General features: G+C 54.4%; 1 protein-coding gene across 2 annotated transcripts in view; it reads left to right on the plus strand.

Moving 5' to 3' along the window:
* Positions 1 to 907: 907 nt before the first annotated feature.
* The window catches only part of ITPKB (inositol-trisphosphate 3-kinase B), an 89,650-nt gene continuing 72,623 nt past the window's right edge, over positions 908 to 17,934 (plus strand). For both annotated transcript variants that reach the window (XM_045877621.2, XM_064594456.1), the window contains exons 1-2: positions 908 to 1,208; positions 2,535 to 4,650. In XM_045877621.2, the coding sequence (XP_045733577.1) occupies positions 2,743 to 4,650 (1,908 nt within the window). In that variant the 5' untranslated portion in view covers positions 908 to 1,208; positions 2,535 to 2,742. The remainder of the gene's footprint in view (positions 1,209 to 2,534; positions 4,651 to 17,934) is intronic.

Below are 17,934 nucleotides of genomic sequence, written 5' to 3' on the forward strand. Positions count from 1 at the left end.
AGCCTGGCAGCTGTGTTTTCACTCTTTTTACTAAACGCTGCAGTTTAGGATTTACGGAATTATGAAAAACACACTGGTGGCACCAGAGCTCAAATGGGGTAGGCTCCCCTGCCCCAAGTATTGACTGATGCACCTACACCCCCCTTTTATTTGCTGATGGTGGGGGGAAAAGGCTTTCGAAAATGATCCAGCTACAAGAGACTGAGCAAAGGGTCTCAGGCTTTCTTAGTTTGAGGATCCTTTTTCTTAAAATAACTGAGCATTAAGTGCAAAACTATGCCAATGTCACATTTGCTGTGCCCATTTAGTAACAGATAAGCGTGCAAGGTCCGGACATGTTTATACAACTAGCAATTGCTCTGCAAAACCATCAACAGCTCACAGCCCAACAATCTTCCAAAATACTATGCGATGCATTTAAAATCTGCAACTTTGCAAGGAGGCACCCACAAAATACCTCCTTTGAATTTGCATATTTGTGTACGAGAACACACACCACACCGTTGATATAGGATTTGAGCTAGTCTTAAATGCTAAAAAGGTCCCCACAATTTGCTTTGCTTAAATGCACACTCAAAACTTTATTAAAAACATTTTTCAAAAATAAGCAAGACATCAGCAAGGCTCGGTGGAGGGGTGGAAAATGGATCGTATATCTTTAACCCGCAGAAGCTAAAAGGCTTTTTTTGTTGTTGTTGTTAGCTAACAATGGAAACTTTTTGTTTTTTAAGTGTTTCCCTCCCTCGGTCTTGCCAAGCAATAGAAAAAAAAGAAGAAAAGAAAAACTTGTTCCGCTGAGTTCAACCCCAGACAGGCTCACAACTTCCTTCCTGCTTTCCTCCCCCAAGCCCCCGCCTTTCTCCCTCCTCCCGCCTCCCTCCTACCCACCCCACCCCCCCACTTTTTTTTTTTTTTTTTTTAATCGCACATCGAACAAACACTGAAGTAGCCGGAGCAGACGCTGACAGGAGTAGTGTCTGCACGGCCCAGAAGGGCGTGCGGGGCCGGTCCGGCGGAGCCTCCGCGCGATCGCCGGCCCCAGCCCGGGAGCTCTCCCCCAGCGTTCGCGCTCCCTTTTTTTTGTCTTCCATAACTCGCTCGGGAGGTCGATCCTGAGCTTTTTCACTTTTCAAGCCATCTTGTTCCTACGAGGTCTGCGTCCCTGGGCCGTACAGTCTGCACGGGCCCGGGCAGCTGAGAAATAGCAGGTAAGTTTGGCGGCTTTTTCACGGCTCTCGCCTCCGAGCCCTCTCTCCCCTCCCCTGCCCCAGAGCCAACCTGGGCGTTCCGGGTTCTGGAGAGGCGCAGAGGTGGGCGGCGGGGACGCGGACGGGGTGTGAGCCGGGAGGGCGGCGGGAGCCGGGGCGCGGGGAGGGGAAGAGGGACGGGTTCGGGGTGTCCCTCCGGCTCGCCTTCCGGGCCGCCGGCCCCCGCCGCCTTCCCCGCGCGCTCCGGGCGCCCACGGCTCGGGCGGCCGGGCTGCTGGGCTGGCGCCGGGTGAGGCTGCCCAGGATGCGGACGAGCCCGGCCCTCGGCCGCGCCTCCCGGCGTTCGGAACGCGGGCCCGGGCGGGGTGCGGAGCCGGGCTGCAGGCGCGCGGGCCCCGGGGTACCTCCGAGTGGGCGCGGGTCCCGGTGCCGCAAAGGCAGCCGCGTCCTCGGGTACAGGGCGTGCGGAGGGCTGACTCCCCGTGCGCGCGCGTACACACACACACACACACACGCCTCCGCGGGGGGCGACGACAGGGAGCGGCGAATATTGGTTCCGGTACAGGGGACGTGCAGCGCCTCGGCCCCGGGCGCGCGCAGGCGCGCACACACTCACAAAACACACTTGTTTGGGGACAGGCGACAAGGCCAGTGCTGAAAAATGCCTCGGCTGCGGCCCCGCTGCGCGCCCGGGCTTCCGTAGTCCGAGGGTCCCAGCCCCGAGCCCGGGGTCGGCGAGGTAAACGGCCGGCGCGCAGGCGTCCTCCCGCTGCCCGGCGCAGGTAGCGGCTGGGTAGGCAGGTCTCGCTCAGGTTCCCTCCGAGTGGGTCCCTGAGGCCAGAGAGGGTGGTGGCGGCAGAAGCCGCGGCCCAGGGGCGGGCTTCCCTCCCTCCGGCTTAAAGCAGGGTTTGCTCGGCCCGAGGAGACCCGCAGACGGTGGATGGGGTGTCCGCACCCTCGGAGCGATCCGAACCAGCCGCGCCCGCACGCAGCACACTTAAGAACCAAGTAGCCCTACGGGGGCCCCTGCCAGCCCGCGTGGCTCTGGGGAGGAATCTTAGAATTGGACTTTGCAGGGACCTCCAAGCGCACATCATACCCTGGGGTGAGGGGTGGGAGCGCACTCGGGAAGCTCACACCCGCAGCCGGGCTCTGTCCGCGCCGAGCCGCGCCCTCCCGGTGGCGGAGACGTCCAATGGCACCGGACCTCCGACAGACGGGGCTTCCGCGGGACGGCCGCCCCCGCCCCCCCGTCCGGGGTCCTCTCCCCATCGCCCCCCTCCCCCACCCTCCGGGGTCCTGACTTTCCTCCTTGTGTCTCCACAGCGGCGCTGTCGTTTATGGAGCTTTGGGCGGGGGCTGAGCCCTCGGTGTTGCCCCCCCACCCGCAGCCCAGGCCATGCCACCGCCTCGGCGCGCTCAGGCGCGGCCGCCGGGCCTCCGGGGCTGAGCCGGGATCCGCGCGAGGAGGAGGCGCCGGCGGCGGAGCCCGCTCGGGAGCCGCGGCGGCGGGCAGCGCGGCGGACCCAGTACTATGGCTGTGTATTGCTATGCACTCAACAGCCTGGTGATCATGAATAGCGCCGAGCAGGTGAAGAGCGGAGGCCCCCGGCCCAGCAGCAGCGAGACGCCCCCGCCGCCGGGCAGGGCCGTGCTGAGCCCCGGCAGCGTTTTCAGCCCCGGGAGAGGCGCCTCTTTCCTCTTTCCACCCGCCGAGTCGTTGTCGCCCGAGGAGCCCGGGAGCCCCGGGGGCTGGCGGAGCGGCCGGCGCAGGTTGAGCGGCGGCAGCTGCAGCAGCGTGGGCAGCCCGAGTTGGCCGGGCCGCCCGCGAGGGGACGGGCAGCAGGTAGTGACCGCCGGTTCCCTCTCCCCTCCGGGGCCGGAGGAGGCCCAGAGGAAGCTGCGAATCCTGCAGCGCGAGTTGCAGAATGTGCAGGTGAACCAGAAAGTGGGCATGTTCGAGGCGCACATCCAGGCGCAGAGCTCCGCGGTCCAAGCGCCCCGCAGCCCGCGTCTGGGCAGGGCTCGCTCGCCTTCCGCCTGCCCCCTCCGCAGCAGCAGTCAGCCCCCAGGGAGGGCCCTGGCTCAGAGCGAGGAACGGAGGACAAAGTCGTGGGGGGAGCAATGTCCAGAGACTGCAGAGACCGGCTTCTCGGCCGGGAGAGGAAGAGCGCCGGGCCTGTGCCTCTCCGAGGGCGATGAGGGGGTGGCACATTTCCCCCACCCTGACGCCCCGTCAGGACCAGGGGCTCAGGGTGCAGCGGTTTCTGCAAGAATGGACAAGGGGACCCCGGCCAGACCCCACTGTGGCTCACCTAGAGCTATGGAAATTGACAAGAGAGTCTCTCCGCCTTCGGGGACGCGCAGCTGCCAAGCTCCCCTGTCGGGGCTGGTCGGTGTGAACTTAGGGATGGCCACAGAGGGGACAGCGAGAGCCACATCCAGTGGGCCACACCATCCACACGACGCTGGCCTCATTGAGCGGCCTGAGAGGGCCCGCGAGCTCGGGGGTGTGCACCCCGGGGAATCCCTGGTGCAGAGTCAGGGGCAGTCTCTGGGCAGCCAGACAAGCCCAGCCCCAGAGAGGGGCGGGCCCCGCAGCGGAGAGCCCCCTGGGAAGGTGGGGAAAGGAGATCCGCCAGGTGGCGCGCAGGGCCCTGGGGCGCCTGAAGCCGGAAGGCCAGAGGACAGGACTGTGAACTCGCAAAGCTCGGAGCTTTCTGAGGCCCCGAGCCGGGTCAGGCCACCCCCGGACCTGGGCTCTGTAGGCCCCGAGGTGACCCAGGGTGGGGCCCCGGTGATCAGGGAGCCTCCACAGCGCTCCAGGGGAGTGGATGAAGGGTCTCCAACGGCGTGGGGCTTGCTTGGGGGCAACCGCTCTGCACAGCCAGAGACCCAGGAGGTGGACGCAGGAATTTCCTCTGGCCGAATGCTGGAGGCTTTGCCCTCCTGGGAAGCCGTGAAAGATCTGAAAGAACCTCTGTGCCTTCCTGGGGACAAGCTGGGGGTGCAGCCTGGGAGCTCCGGGGCTTGGCTGGGCCCCATGGAGGCAGCCCAGCTGGCTTGGACGTGTGGCACAGGGGTGCAGTCGGAGGGTGCTTGGGGAAGCCCCCAGCAGGACAGAGCTACCCACCCCAGCCCAGAGCTGCTCTCCCCAGGCGGGAAGGACAAGCCTTCCCCGAGAGAGGCCTGCAGCCCCAGCAATATACCCGCCGTCATCATCACAGACATGGGTGCCCAGGAGGACGGGACCTTGGAGGAGGTACAGGGAAGCCCCCAGGGTAGCCTGCCCTTGAGGAAACTGTCATCTTCATCTGCCTCCTCCACGGGCTTCTCTTCCTCCTACGAAGACTCAGAGGAGGACATCTCCAGTGACCCTGAGCGCTGCCTGGACCCCAACTCCGCCTTCCTGCATACCCTGGACCAGCAGAAGCCCAGAGTGGTAAGTCACGTTCTAACGTTTTCCTTCGACTCCTTTGCACGCCCCTGTTGTTCTTACTTTGTACTGAGTCATGAAGACTCCGATCAGGGCCCTGGGGCGGTCACAACTTAATATCGTCTCCAGGTGTGTGTGCTGGGGAGGTGGCTGGGCACATTGTAGTGGGGACAGTAAATCCAGTCACTTCGCTTGCCACTCCCATGAACATCTTAAAAAACGATATTTAAGGTACCTTTCTGGCAGGTCACGGCTCCCTTCTCAGGGAGACAATATTCCTGAGTGTTACCAGAAACTCCCTGATGAATCCCAGAAGATAATGAACAGAGCTGCTGAGTATAGCTTTTGTCTGAGCAGGCGAAACACTTAATTCTGTGATACCTTCGGGCAAGAAAGACTGACAAGGTCATGAAATTATCTCGGCTTCTACTCATAGGCTGGGAAAATGAGCCCTGTGATTCTATGTCGGGGCTCCGAAACCTGGGGCTGTGCTTGGGCCAGTGTTGTGGGTGAAGAACCACCTGGCCTCAGGTGGTTGTCAGGACAGCGCAGTATTTGTGGGATCCGTGTAACTTAGATACAGTTTGATGTAGGAATTAAAATAAAAACCATGCTTTGAGCTACACAGACAATTTTTTAAAATAGCAGAATGTTATATTCGATTATATTGCCTGAGCTAGGCACTGGGTGATATCTCTAGGATAGAGAGTTCCTAATGCATATGCTTGCTGGCTGGTGTAGGTACATTTCAGGTATGTTTTCAGTACATTTGTTTTAAGATTATTTATTTATTTGAGAGAGTGAGCGCAAGCAGGGGGGAGGAGCAGAGGGAGAGGGAGAAACAGACTCCCTGTTGGTCAGGGAGCACCATGTGGGGCTCGATCCCAGGACCCCGCGATCAGGACCTGAGCTTCACCTCCTGAGCCCCCCAGGGGCCCCTCAAGCGCCATTGTTTTGATTCACCCTACTAACATCTTTTTCTAGCCGTGGGTATTTATTTCTGTTACATAGTTAATCTCAGTCCCAGGCTGTTTTCACTCTTAGGAGGATCAGAGTGTCTTAACGGAAGATGTTAAGAGTTGAAGCTAACACTTCTGAAAAGGTCTGGACTTTCTCTTAGTTTTCCGGAGTATAGGGGAATTTCCTAGTTCAGCGTGCAAGGGGAGGGGTTCTGGTGCTATGCTGGGGGAAGGTCTGGGTTTTATTGTAGTAGGGAGCCTTCTGACTGCATCTTGAGTATCAAATACTATTCATCCTATGGCAATAACTCCAACCACAGCTGCTAAGAACTTTGTATTTCTACTTTGCATCCTTCTTGAAGGTATTTTGGACCTCAAACCCCTTCCCTCTTGGACTTCCACTTAAGTAATCACAGTCTGAATTTTTGAAGACCAGGCATTCCTTTTCATGAGACTCTGCTTTCTCTGATGATGGGGAGGCAAGTGTGTATGCAAAATTTGGCCCCAATTAGCCTGGCGTTTCGTGGCAGGACAGGGCTGTGGGCACAGGCACACCGGCTTGGTGGGGAGGAACAATGCACCTGGGAAGGGATGGACATCCTTCTCAATGTAGGCGCTCACGTTTCTCTGACTTCGCGCCCACAATTATAGGCCTGGTGGAGAGGGTGGTCCTCCGTTCCACTCTTCCCGTTTGCTTTCAAAACCCTGACCCGTCACTGGCACAGCCAGGTCGCTTTAACTTGTTCTCCAGTTTTCCATTCGGCCTGTCTAGTGGCGGATTAGCAGCTCCTGTTGGCTGTCTCTCAAAACAGCTTCTGTGTCCCTTTGAGAAGGGCTGTTGTCTGGAAGTCAGCTGAAGGGGAGATCAATAAGGAAAGGTGCTAATTTTTTTTTTCATTTGCCAGAGGGATGCCAACTGAGAGGCCAGATGGTTGAGTGGTGTGCTGTGAGCTAACAGGTCCACAGGTAGAAATGAGGCCTGCCCGGCGCCTGGGGGGCTTAGTCCGTGAAGCCTCCGGCTCTTGGATCTCAGCTCAGGTCCTGATCTCAGCGTCCTGAGTTCAAGCCCCATGTTTAAAAATAAATGAGAATAAACAAGAAATGAGGCCTGCCTGTTGTCCACCCTCCCTCCCACCTCTACACAGGTTTTCAGACACCCACAGAGGAGAGCCAGGGAAAAATCCCCTGCCAGCTTGGCTCTGTGTCACGTGAGGCCTAGGGGGGCCTGTGGGGGGGGAAGGGTGGGTAACCAACTGGAAATTATGGGATCCTAGGGACTTTTCAGCTGTTGGTTGAGTGCTTGCATGATAAGCTAAATTTTCTTTTTCTTGTACAGATTGTTATGGTGGAGCCCTATCTGTGACACCAAACATCTGCTCATTGGGTCAAAAATCCCTTGATTACCTGATATTGATATTTTGTCTACGGAAGGCCAGACATCTTGATTGACCCGGCCTTTTGGCTGCGCTCCTCAGTGCTTTGTAGATAAGCCTGCTGCTTCTGTCTGTGGGGCTGCACTTTGCTGCGGGTGCATATGTCCACAGCCGTTCACGCTCACGTGTGCTCACTCTCTCACACACCCTCACGTGCTCACACACACGCCCACAGCCATTCACGCTCACATGTGCTCACACTCACATACCCTCACAGGTGCTCACACACATGCCTGCTCCTGTTCACGCTCACATGTGCTCATCTTCACACCCTCACACGTGCTCACACACACGCCCACAGCCGTTCACGCTCACGTGTGCTCACACTCATACACACCCTCACAGTGCTCACACGCCCACTCCTGTTCACGCTCACACGTGCTCACACTCACACACCCTCACAGTGCTCACACGCCCACTTCTCTTCACGCTCACACGTGCTCACACTCACACCCTCACACGCGCTCACACACACCCGCACCCGTTCATGCTCACACGTGCTCACACACATACCCACAGCCGTTCACGCTCACATGTGCTCACACTCACCCTCACACGTGCTCACACGCCCACAGCCATTCACACTCACATGTGCTTACACTCACACACACCTTCACACGTGCTCTCACACACACGCCCGCTCCTGTTCACGCTCACATGTGCTCACACTCACACACCTTCACACGTGCTCACACACACGTTCACTCACCCATTCACGCTCACGTGTTCACACACCCTCACCCATTCATGCTCACACTCATACACCCTCACCTGTTCACATTCACATGTGCTCACACCCACATACACACTCACACTCACACATGTTGGCACTCAACATGCTCACGTTCACCCTTGGCCTCACATGTTCATGCTCACACGTATGTGCTCACAAGCCTTACATGCTCAGGCACACACACATGCTCACACATGCTCATACACCCTCATATTCATGCTCATACACGATCACACTCAAATTCATTCACCCTTATGTGTTCGCACTCACAATGCACTCAGGTGCTCACACTCATACACACTCACCGTCACACATGCTTGCACACCCACTCACACCCACAGGTTTGAAATTGCATGTTCAGCCTCTCAGTCTTGCAACCAATCGCTGGCCCTCAGCCCCACACTGAGAATTTTTTTTTTTGCTGCCCTGCCTTTCCCCAGAGAGGAGGCCTTTTATGCCTTGTGCAGCTTGTTCTTTCCTTCTGTGGAGGAGTGACTGTGGGTGATGCTGTGTGGGCGGAGGCGACAGCCCAGGGAAGCCTGAAGCTGGCTGCTTTGTTCGCTCTCCTGCTGTTGGGTCCCCCTGCTGCTCATCACTGGTGGAAGCCCCACGGCCCGTGTACCGGAATCTAGAAGCCCTCCCTATGGTTAAAAATAAAGTGAAAAGCAAGTTGTTCGGGAATGCACTCTGAAAATCACTTAGCCATTTAGATGATGCAAATTAGCCATGGCCCTTTTACTGGAAGGGAATGTGGTCGGAAGGCTGGTGTCCCCCCTTGTTTCCATGGGCAGGAGCTGTGCAGACAGCCTCAGATGCATGCACCGTGCCTCTGGCTTTCTGCTCCTGATGAGCCCGACCCACAGGCCTGTCCTTGAAGTCGAGTACTCCAAGGCTTCGCACCTGTCTGTTTATAAAGGCTCAGATGCGAGACATTGGCTCAGAAGCAATTGTATTGCATGCCTTATGTCTGGGGCTTAAATTCAGGCACCTTCACACTTACTGTTCTCTGTGGTCTGAACAGAAGCGAACTACACTTGAGCAAGGATGGTGCTCTTGCTTGTTGTTCTTTAAGACAACTAAAAATCCCATCAGTACGTCTTGTCTTCCTTCTATCATTCCGTTACAAGTATGTGGGCCATGGAAACACCAGGCTTAAAGGGTATGTTAAAATATGCACGCATCTTACTTTAGAAAGTAGATTTTATTGATTTATTCCAAAATTGTGTTATCAATTATATGTACAGAAAATAAGGCAAAACACTGGCCTGGTTACCTGGGGGATCCGTAAAGAAGTATCCTAAAAATTCTTGCCTTCTTGGTACTTAATATTTTATAAGGGCCCTTGGAATTTTATTTCCTTTGCTTTTTAAAAAAATTTGACTAGTTCTGTGTTTTGGTGTGTGTGTGTGGTGTGTGAAAAAGTAACTCACACATGTAGTAAAAAATTCAGACAGTTTAAAATGGTTTTACATGGGGGCCTGGCTGGCTCAGTTGGTGGAGCATGTGACTCTTGATCTCAGGCTCATGAATTCGAGCCAGACGTTGGGTGTGGGGCCTACTTAAAAAGAATATTAAAAAAAAGTTAAAATGGTTTTATGTGGTTTTGAAAAGTGTAACACTTATTTTGGGTAAACCAAATTAAAATGTAAAAGCCTTAGAGGGGTACTTACCAAAAAATAAGTGTAATGGTGAGAACCTTTAAATAGAATATTCTTTTCTGGATAAGAATATCAAAGGCTCGGATTTGTGGGGTTTGGGGTTCAGGCTGTACATGCTGCTTGCTTGAGATGGGGCACACTTCCTTTCTCTCGGGTCTGTGGGGAGGATCTTTCTGACAAGGCCTCGGCACATTTGCGATCTGGGAGGACCCTGGGTCGTCTGTGTGAGGTTCAGGCATTAGTTACTCTGCTCTGTTTAGGGATAAGGAAACCAAGACTCAGAGAGGCAAAGAGACCCAAGGACGACCTATGTGACGCAGTTTCCTCCTTTTAAAATGTGCGCATTTCATGAAGATGATCTCCGGGAGGTCTGTCTAGTTCTAGCTCTCTGGCTGTATAATTCTAGACTTCTGAAGTAAAACCCAGCCTCTGTGAAGTCCGCCTCAGGGTGTCGGAACATGTGGCCCTCAGACACTGAGGCCCAAACCGGGCACATTTAATTTTGTGCTTTTACTTAAGACCCATTAATCGATCTGCCTCTCTTTGCTGGAAGACCGGTTCTTTGTCATATCGCATTGCAAAAGCGTCATAAATTCTCGGTGTCATACCCGAGATACTCATAAATCGACTGTTATTAGAGGCGGTTGTGATCGGATGCCAGGACACTAACCTGAAAAGTAAAAGATGCATTCCATTCCCTGTTGTATTTCAATTTGCAGACTCTCCTGCACAGATGATTGCTTTATCAAAGTGGGGGGTATAGAGAAAAGGGGAGATCGATGCAGAGGCATTGCAGAAACACAGCTCAGGATTTACCTGGCCTTCAGGTTTTATAAGAAAAATGTGTTAAACAAACCAGGTGCTGCTTTTAGAGAGACGCATTTCAGGTGTTGGATAAATAATTTTTAGGACTTTTGTTTTTAAGCGTTGAAGTCACTTTTCTGATTTTGTTGGCACGTACCCATCGCCTGTAGTCACAGATTAGATTAGTTCTGTGTAGTTTATTTATACTCCTAGGGGGATCGATAAGATTGTCGAGGCCTATTTTATTTTGGCAGCTTTCAACGTAGTTAGCTAAAGGCAGAATTGTAGAGTATTTAATGGAAAGAGTTTTAGGTCTTGATAGAAAAAACTGTATAGACTTCCGGTAATCAGCAGATGATTGATTTAGAATTAACTCAGGAACCCCTAGCCCGTGTTGAGGTCACACCTTTGGAGTGGAAGTTTCTCTGTTTTTTTTTTTTTTTTTTAAGATTTTTTATTTATTTATCTGAGAGAGAGAATGGGAGACAGAGAGCATGAGAGGGGGAGGATCAGAGGGAGAAGCAGACTCCCCGCTGAGCAGAGAGCCCGATGCGGGACTCGATCCCGGGACTCCAGGATCATGACCTGAGCCGAAGGCAGTCGCTTAACCAACCGAGCCACCCAGGCGCCCCGGTTCTCTGGTTTTGACAGAAGATAAGGCTTGGGCATTGCAGCTTGTGACGCTGAACCCTCAAACCTGGGACAGAGTGTGTCTTGCAAGGATTTTTTTCCTGACCAGGTACACTTGGCTCCGGGGAAAGACGTATTTTTCATGAATCGGGGAGCACACTGTTGAGGAAATCAAACCCAACCCAAATGTGAACTCTTTCATACTATGAAAAGCCATGTAGAGCGCCAACTGCTATTTGAACATCTGGATGTCCAGTTCTCCTGAGACTGCAAGCGCCCTCCTAGGACAGGGTACTATTGACCTGGTGAGTCGAGGTCATTGGTGCTATCGACGGTCTTAGCACATGGAGCAGGAGCACCCAGCATTGTAGCTGTCCCTCAGGCCAGTGGGCCCAGTGCAGCTGGCGGTGGAGGCCACTGCAGAGGTCTGGAAGAACCCGCCGTCCTGGTCCCAGGACCCTCCCTCCAGTCACACGTGACTTGCTGTAGTTCTGACACCAACCTTGAGTCCCACTGCGGTCCTCCCAGACCCCTGGTCATGCACTTTTTCAGGAGTGAACTATTATTTTAAAGACAATTCAGGTGGGGGCACCTGGGTGGCTCCGTCAGTTAAGCATCTGCCTTCAGCTCAGGTCATGATCCCGGGATCCTGGGATCAAGTACCACATCGGGCTCCCTGCTTAGCGGAGAGCCTGCTTGCTTCCCCCTCTCCCTCTGATCCTCCTCCCCACTTGTGCTCTCTCTCGGTCTCAAATAAATAAATAAAATCTATTTTAAAAAAAGACAACTCAGTTCTCCCATGCATGTATATGAATCCCATTAGGAAGTTGAGCCTCTGTTCTTGGTGTTAAAAAAATAACAAGAACTTCTCTATAGTGTACATAGTTAGCATAATACAAAGCTGGGTCTGGGAGAGGCTCTAAAGCTCATTTCCTCCATTACCCACATTTTACAGATGAGGAACACAAAGCCAGAGAAAGTTCAATACAGTGACAAGACCCACGTTTACAATTCTTTTCACTTAAAAACCTTGCTTAGCGGATAGCCTCCTCACTCCCCCTGGGAGAGCCTCCTTGGCTTTAAACACAGCACATGTTTTCAAAAAAAGTTTGTTAAGGGGAGGGAGGGATGGCTGAGTGAATGAGCGACAGTATGTCTGCTGCATTATCTACCCATGAAGGAAATGTCTAACCATCTAGAAGGTGGAGAACAAAGAAAGGGGGAAAGGAATGATGAAGGCGAGCTCACTGCTTCCTCCTGCGAACTTGCTGGCGTAGGGGTGAGGGTACTCGACCATTCCAGTCTGCGCCCGGCCTGCAGGCCCCAAGGGAGGCAGAGAGACAGGTGTGACCTCACGGGCCGCTGCGCATCGAGTCAAAGTGCCCAGCACCACACCTGGCAGGCGGGAGGGGCTCAGCAGGTGTTAGTCGAGGCAGCTCGGGAGACATTCTGAGCTCTGGTGAGGCAGTGTCTGCCTGGAAAATCTGCCGGCCCCCTTGCAAGAAATCTCTGTAGCAGTCCTCGGATTTTGTTTAGGTTCCACTTGCATCCCAGTACAATCCTGGGAAGCGAGTCCCCCCCAGGCAAAATGGAATGCAATGAATTTCTCAAAGGCCCGGATTCCCAGGCCAGCTGTGAATCCATCCCAGGCAGTGGTGGGACATTGGGAATGAGGCTGCCGCCCCTTCTCTCTCTGGTTCCTAGAGTGGTTTCCCTTTGTTCAGTCTCAGGGATGGGAGTCCATTAGGGCAGAGGTTCCAGGGCACACCCGGCGACTAGCTCAGTCGCAGCGCGTTTGCAGGGGAGACCCTGCCGATGCTGTCACTGGAAGGCGGCACCTGGCAGGCCTTCTCTGATTAGGAGTGACTTGTGATAAGTCACTGCGCAGGCTTTTGACTAACTGGTCGGGCGTGTTTCTCGAGAATTCCATTAAGAATTAGCTGTTAGAAATCGGATCTTTCCCCTCTGTTGAGCTTTACTTGGGCATTTTATTGACTTGATATCCCCTGGTGTGGAAGGACATTCGGTAGAAGATTCCTCTGCAGGCCTCTTGTCAATACTACACATTCTTTATTTCCTGAAATGTTTACTTCTCTTTTGCACCCAAGCAGCTAAGTTTTACAAGGAACCAGAAAGGAGCAGCTACAGACAGAGAGCACGCAGAACGAGCCTCTGCAGTTCATTTTTACGTATAATTTAAGGGGGGAAAATGCTGTGACTCCCCACCTCTCGGAATCGGTCGGAAAACTTCTCACCCGGCCCGGGCTGCTGGTGGTGAATTTTCAACCCAAGAAGAGTCTCCCTCGTGAAGTTCACTGTTATCCTGTTCATCTAGCATTTTACTTTTGTGGTAATAAGGTTCTGGTGGAAAGGGAAGATGAAACGATCAGCGTCTCGAACGGAGGCCTGGAGATTATTTCCGTTGACCTGGTGACTAAGATTAGGGGTGGCCCAATTTATTTATTTATTTATTTATTTATTTATTTATTTATTTATTTATTTATTTATTTATTTATAAAGATTTTATTTATTTATTTGACAGAGAGAGGTGGAGGCACAGCGAGAGAGGGAACACAAGCAGGGGGAGTAGGAAAGAGAGAAGCAGGCTTCTCACCAAGCAGGGAGCCCGATGCAGGGCTCGATCCCAGGACCCTGGGATCATGACCAGAGCTGAAGGCAGTCGCTTAACCAACTGAGCCACCCAGGTGCCCCAGGGGTGGCCCAATTTAGAGGTGATACGGTGTATTACTGGCGAGGGGCGAGGCCCCACCCGTGGCCCAGCAGATCTCCTCCCACGGGTTCTCCCTTTGCCCGCCTTTGTAAAGTTGGTCTCAGTGCATCAGAACGCAGGGACAGGGGACTTGTGCCTTCGGCACTGGGGGCTCCGAGAGCAGTTTACTTTCTTCACCCCTTTTGAAGGGTCCTCTGCCTTCTGCATGCCCCCCCACCACTTTCTTCAGAACGAATAAACTGATGGTCCTGTTTTCCAAGAAGAAGCTGTAATATCTTCTATCCCATCGCACTTACCACTTTCCTACTCTGCAGGGAGGGTCCAGCCGGCCGCAGGGGCAGGGATGGAGGGATTTGGGGGCCAGCCATCCCTCAGCACAATCTTCAGTCTCTCTTGGTAGGCCACCAGCTGCTGGGGCCTGGGCGGTTCCAGGGGGAGGTCACTGCACCCCCCGGGCAGTTTCCAGCAAGTGCTTTTCCAAGTTCACGGACATTCTTTCCAGGCTCAGCTCAATTTGTTTTTTCTTCTCTATGGCAATTGATGACTGAGTCGTCAAGTGTGTGAGTCTGCAGGATCTCCCGTGAAGGACTTCCTCCAGAGTTGCACGGGAGCTGGCTCTTTGTCTAGTCTTCTGCTGTGCATGGGTGTGGCCTGTTGTGTTGTGTTTTTACAAGTTAGCTCCCCGAGGAGCAGATTTAACAAAATGCACCTCTTCACCATGGGGAGACTGCCCTGGTTGGGGTAGGGAGAGGAACTTGGGAGTATCACTTCTGTAATGCTTAAAATGCTTATCTAACCTGAATCTGCCAGCAGGAAACTGAAAAGGCCCGTGTATGACAATGACATAGACAGTTTGATCTCTTAACAATGTCAAGTGGAAAATCCAACCGCAGCAGCCGGTAGCTTAAGAAATGGCTAGGACGTTTTGGTGGGACAGCCAATCCTCACACCCAGGTTGCTGAGCCAAGGGGAGGAAATGTGGCTGCTAAGTGGTGGAGCTGGGGGGTGGGAAGATGCCGTTGGGATTTGAGAAACTATTGGAAAATCCTCACGGATGCAGAAATGGCTAATGTGGCAGACATTTTGAATGCCTTAGAGTTGGTATTGTATTTTAAGATTTTTATGTATTTATTTGAGAGAGAGAGCGCACACATGAGAGGGGGGAGGGGCAGAGGCAGAGGGAGAAGCAGACTCCTCGCTGAGCAGGGAGCCTGACTTAGGACTCGATCCCAGGACCCTGGCCGAAGGCAGACACTTCATCGCCTGAGCCCCTCAGGCGCCCCTCTAGTTGTACTTTAGTCTAAGACGTTTTGAATGCCTTACAGTTGGTATTTTAGCCTTTTCCACCCTTCCCCACCTCATCACAGTGGCCACAGCATTAAGCACTCATTAGCATCGAGCATCTTGCTCATTCCAAGTCATTCGGCCGGTGGCTGGTGCGGGGCCTCCTCTGGAAACTCTGCTAGGAGAACTCCGGGGGTGCAGGGTGCTAGAAGGACCAGTGCCTCTCAGATCCACATCTGGCCTCTTTGGGCTATGGGATCCTCATCTGTGAAATGGGTATATTGATGAAGCCTTCCTACTTCATGGAGTCTTTGTGAGTCTCAAGTGAGATCATTTTGAGAGAGTGATTCTTTCCTGCCTAAACTAGTTTTAATTATGAGCTTTGAAAGCTGCATGTGTGCAAGATGGTCCCACGTCGGTGTCGCCGACCCAGAAATTGCCTGTGCCAGCCTCTCAGCCAGAGTGGACTGCAGACGAAGCGTCCTGCCCTACGCTTTGCTGTCTCATGCGCAGGTGGGGCGCAAATGTGATGTAAGTTTGAGAAGCCAGAGTGGGCGCAGAGGGGGCCGTGAGGCAGGGGTCAGTGTTCCCGGCACAGGGCCGTGAGCTCCTGCATAACTGAGAGGCGACCTTGCTCCATCTAGAGTTTGAGGGTACTTAACGGGGGCATTTATTTTTTTCCAATACCATGTGGTGGTTTTCTCTTCCATGTCCTGGAAAGCAAAAGGGAGGAATCCAGCAAAGTCTTAAATTTTTCGAGCAGACGCGACATTCAGCAGATAGAAACTGGGCATTTCCTAGACCCGGATAGAAACTGGGCCCTGGATCGGGAAACCTCCGCACACAGCTGGCCTCCCACGCTGACAAGCGGACGTTTGTCCCAGCAGTGCCCACACATCGGGCAGCCACGCCCGTGCTCTGTCTGCAGACACCTGTGCTGAAGAGAATGGCCTGGTCGATGCTCTCCCCGTCCCTGGGGACCTGCCCTCGAGGCAAAGCTGATGCCCACAGATAGACTTGAGAGTTGTGAAACTCAGGAACAAATTGTATGGCCGTGAACACAAGCACGTTCGCTAAAGAGCTAATAAACGGAGTTGGTGTTGGCGTGTGACACACACGGGGGGCTCCCCGTGTGTGCTGTGCAGCCTCGTGAAGGGGGACTGAATTTGGGCACTGGCCCCTGGAAAGGGAGTCTGGATGAGACCTTGAGGAGGCTGCTACTTCTGTTCGAAGCGGCCAAGCAAAGGGACTGTTCTGAATCCAAAGGCTCTATCTAGGAAGTTGGAAAGGAAGAGGGAACTCGCCCCCTGACCCCCTCCCCAAGCCTTAATGCCCTGTACTGAACTCCACGCAGATAGGTTTCCAGTGCATGGAAATGTGCTCTTGAAGGCTAAAATGGGGCCCCGGGAGACAGCCCACCCCCACCACAACTGACCAGAGGAACGTGGTCAGGAAAGCTTGGCACGGACGTCTGTTCAGTAAGTATTTACTGAGCCTGAGCCTAAGCAAGGGCCCTGGGGCAGGCTGGGGCGTGGCGAGCCGTGGTGTGGCCTCGGTGCACAGTGCTGGGTTTGAGTGTGACCTGTGTGACTCTGTTTCTGCCTGTCTGTAAGACGGGACTGATGGTACCGCCTTCAGGTTGTGGGGAGGGCTGCTCTGGTGAGCACAGAAGTAGGACGGGCGCGGGAGAGCCTGCAGACCCGAATTCACACCCTCCTTCTGCTCCAGAGTCTGTCCCTGGGGGCCCTTCACTTCTCTGCGCCTTAGTATCCTCGTCTCTCCCTCCTGGCTTGTCAAGAAGGTGAAGTGAGACCCGGCCTTGGGCAGGCGTGGGTAGGGGTCGCCTTCGCTGACCCCATCCTCATCCCAAGTACAGCTCACGCAGGATGACAAAACTGGCGTCAGGGTTTACTTTCCCAGAGGCCTGGCTTTGTTACCAGGGGCTCAGAACTTGAAGTTGAAGAAAGTCCACTGTATTCAGCTGCTGGCAAGGGGGTGTCAGGTTACCCCCCAGGGACCAGTCTCCTTTTATTCTGTTTTGGAGGTGGAAACTGGCCGAGGTCATCCAGGCTGAGAGCGCCCAGCTTTTGGAATGTGGAAGGCTCCATTCCTTCTCCCCACCGTCCCCCCCCCCCCCCCGCTTGCCCTCCACAGCTCCTAAGTCAGAGACGGCATATATACATGTATATATATATAAGGAACGCCGCTGCTTTGTATGGCCGTGGCTCTTGGGGCCTGTGAGGTCTCTGAACAAGAGTGATTGGCCTTCCCTGTGCCCTCTCTGCTGGTAGGGGGTGTGCATGCTTACTGCGGCAGGCTCTTTCTTTCGCTGCAGACCCCGCTGAGGCCTTGAGGACCAGGCTGGGGGGTCTCCGCAGGCCTCTCTGCGCCACCCCACTTCCTCGGATGGGGAGCGGAGGAGAGCCTGCTCAGCACACCTCCTGAGTCACGCTGCTCTTTGCCATTGTCCTGACTGAGCTGTGTGGAGCCTGCTGGACTGTTCCTCAGGGCCGGGGTGGTAGACGGCGGTGTGGAGGGTCAGGTGGACGGACCCTGAGCATACCAGCTCACATCGGAGCCCCGGCAAGGCCCGGGGGACCCTGTGCAGGCTCTGGCGGGAGCTGGCGCTATGTGGGGACAGGTCCCACCAGAGCAGCACGGGCCACTCCTCGGCCAGGCATGGACACAGTCTCGGGCACCCCCACCTGCCAGGCACGGGCTTCTGTTTCATGACATGCTGAACACAGGATGTGGAAATCCTTCTTTCCACCACAGCTGTAGTGTGGGGCGGGCGGCTTGCTGCAGTGACCCTTGGGGTCCCCGTCTTTCCTGCCTGCCGCTGGTCCCATGAGCCTCCATGTGTCCCAAGACAGCCGTGAGGCCTCTGGGCAGTGTCCAGGCACTGAAAGGTCTGCTCCTTCACGCGGCGTTTGGGGGCCGTGCCCCCTTTCGGACCTGTGTGTCTCCGGCCTGGCCTCTGCTTACATCTTCCCCGAGCCCCAGACTCCTGCCCTTTGCAGGATCCAGAGGCTGGCGTCTGGGAGGAATGAAACCACTA

Source organism: Mirounga angustirostris, unplaced genomic scaffold, assembly GCF_029215605.1.
Source record: "Mirounga angustirostris isolate CCGP_5_RB_7025 unplaced genomic scaffold, mMirAng1.0.hap1 SCAF_6, whole genome shotgun sequence".
Lineage (NCBI taxonomy): Eukaryota > Metazoa > Chordata > Mammalia > Carnivora > Phocidae > Mirounga > Mirounga angustirostris.